Source organism: Cicer arietinum, chromosome 1, assembly GCF_000331145.2.
Source record: "Cicer arietinum cultivar CDC Frontier isolate Library 1 chromosome 1, Cicar.CDCFrontier_v2.0, whole genome shotgun sequence".
Lineage (NCBI taxonomy): Eukaryota > Viridiplantae > Streptophyta > Magnoliopsida > Fabales > Fabaceae > Cicer > Cicer arietinum.
In genome coordinates this window covers 43,959,463-43,960,948 of record NC_021160.2, presented here as the reverse complement: position 1 = coordinate 43,960,948, position 1,486 = coordinate 43,959,463, and the positions used below count along the sequence as shown (strand labels likewise).

At 38.1% G+C, this 1,486-nt stretch overlaps 1 protein-coding gene across 1 annotated transcript in view; it reads left to right on the top strand.

Moving 5' to 3' along the window:
* The window catches only part of LOC101509133 (probable sodium/metabolite cotransporter BASS1, chloroplastic), a 3,877-nt gene extending 2,638 nt beyond the window's left edge, over positions 1 to 1,239 (top strand). The window contains exons 5-7 of the mRNA XM_004488924.4: positions 125 to 208; positions 467 to 754; positions 888 to 1,239. Of these exons, the coding sequence (XP_004488981.1) occupies positions 125 to 208; positions 467 to 754; positions 888 to 1,040 (525 nt within the window). The 3' untranslated portion in view covers positions 1,041 to 1,239. The remainder of the gene's footprint in view (positions 1 to 124; positions 209 to 466; positions 755 to 887) is intronic.
* Positions 1,240 to 1,486: the final 247 nt, after the last annotated feature.

Sequence of the window (1,486 nt, the reverse complement as noted above, 5' to 3'; positions counted from 1 at the left end):
GGGGGGGGGGTGGGAGGGGTGTGTGTGTGTCAAACTGAACTGTTATATTAGTGATGGAATAGTACTTTTTTTGTCAACAACTTCTCGCATTGATCCGTTTACCAGTTACCACTTAACATTGCAGATCATGACTCCTTTTCTGACAGCCAAACTAGCTGGTAAGTATGTAGCTGTAGATGCTGCTGGCTTATTAATGTCAACATTGCAGGTTAGCTTTTCTCAAATACTTTTCCTTTATTTTCTTTTCTTTTCTCTTATTACAGAAATGATTAATGAGACCCTTTTTTGATGAGTAGTAATCAAACTGGGTATCTTGGGGTTTACAACACTCACACGCATTGTTCGCCAACCACTTGCGCTAGACCCTAGTAGTTTAAAATATTGTTCCTGTTTCTAATTTGTTGTGATGCTTCTTTATCATTGTTACCCCTTCTCTCACAAAAAATAATAATTTGTCTCTCAACAGGTTGTCCTTTTTCCTGTAGTTGGCGGTGCACTTCTGAATCAGTATTTCCAACCACTTGTTAAACTCGTGTCTCCGTTGATGCCATCCATGGCTGTAGCAACTGTGGCAATTTTATGTGGAAATGCTATTGCACAGAGTTCTTCTGCAATCCTTATGTCTGGTGGACAGGTAATCCTTGCCGTCTCCCTTCTTCATGCTTCTGGTTTTTTCTTTGGATACGTGCTTGCCAGAAGTCTCGGGCTAGATATGTCATCATCGCGAACCATATCCATTGAAGTCGGCATGCAGGTAAGTTTTGATGTTCTATAATTATTAAAATTTTAAGCATCGGTAGCTTGCGCTTGCAAGTTGATACACCTTTTTACGTTCCTTTGTTCAATTCCGCGTCAGTTTACCCATTTCTTTACATTCAATATTTTAGAACTCGGTTCTCGGCGTAGTTCTGGCTGCTAAGCACTTTGGAGATCCCTTAACAACAGTACCTTGTGCTGTTTCAAGTGTGTGTCACTCAATCTATGGTAGCATCTTGGCAGGAATGTGGAGACGCCATGTGCCTCCTGAGATGAAGGACTGAAAGCTTTTGCTTGTAACTAAAATGTTTCATTGTTGATTTGTATCATTTTCTGGTCACCAAATAAAACTGCTTCTCAGTTTTCAAGGTTCATCAATTCAATTATATTATTTTCGAGTAATTGTTAAACATGACTTAGACTAAGTATATGTTTGGATTAACGGTGGAGGAAAATGAGAAAAATAATTTTCCTTAAGGCATATATGGTTTTAGTATATTTGATCACTTTGCAATTCGAATTGATTTTTGCCTCCAAGTTCTGGCTAGGTTAGAAGTGATAAAAAGTAGCGTTCCCGTAACGAGAATCACGAATGGTACACGCCCCATTGCAAATCAACTTTTAAAATTTGAGTTGGTCATATAAAATGTGGATTCAATCGTATAAAACCGGTTTGTAAGGTGAATGAAGTCTACCACTTATAAATTTATTTTTGAGTCATATCTTATTT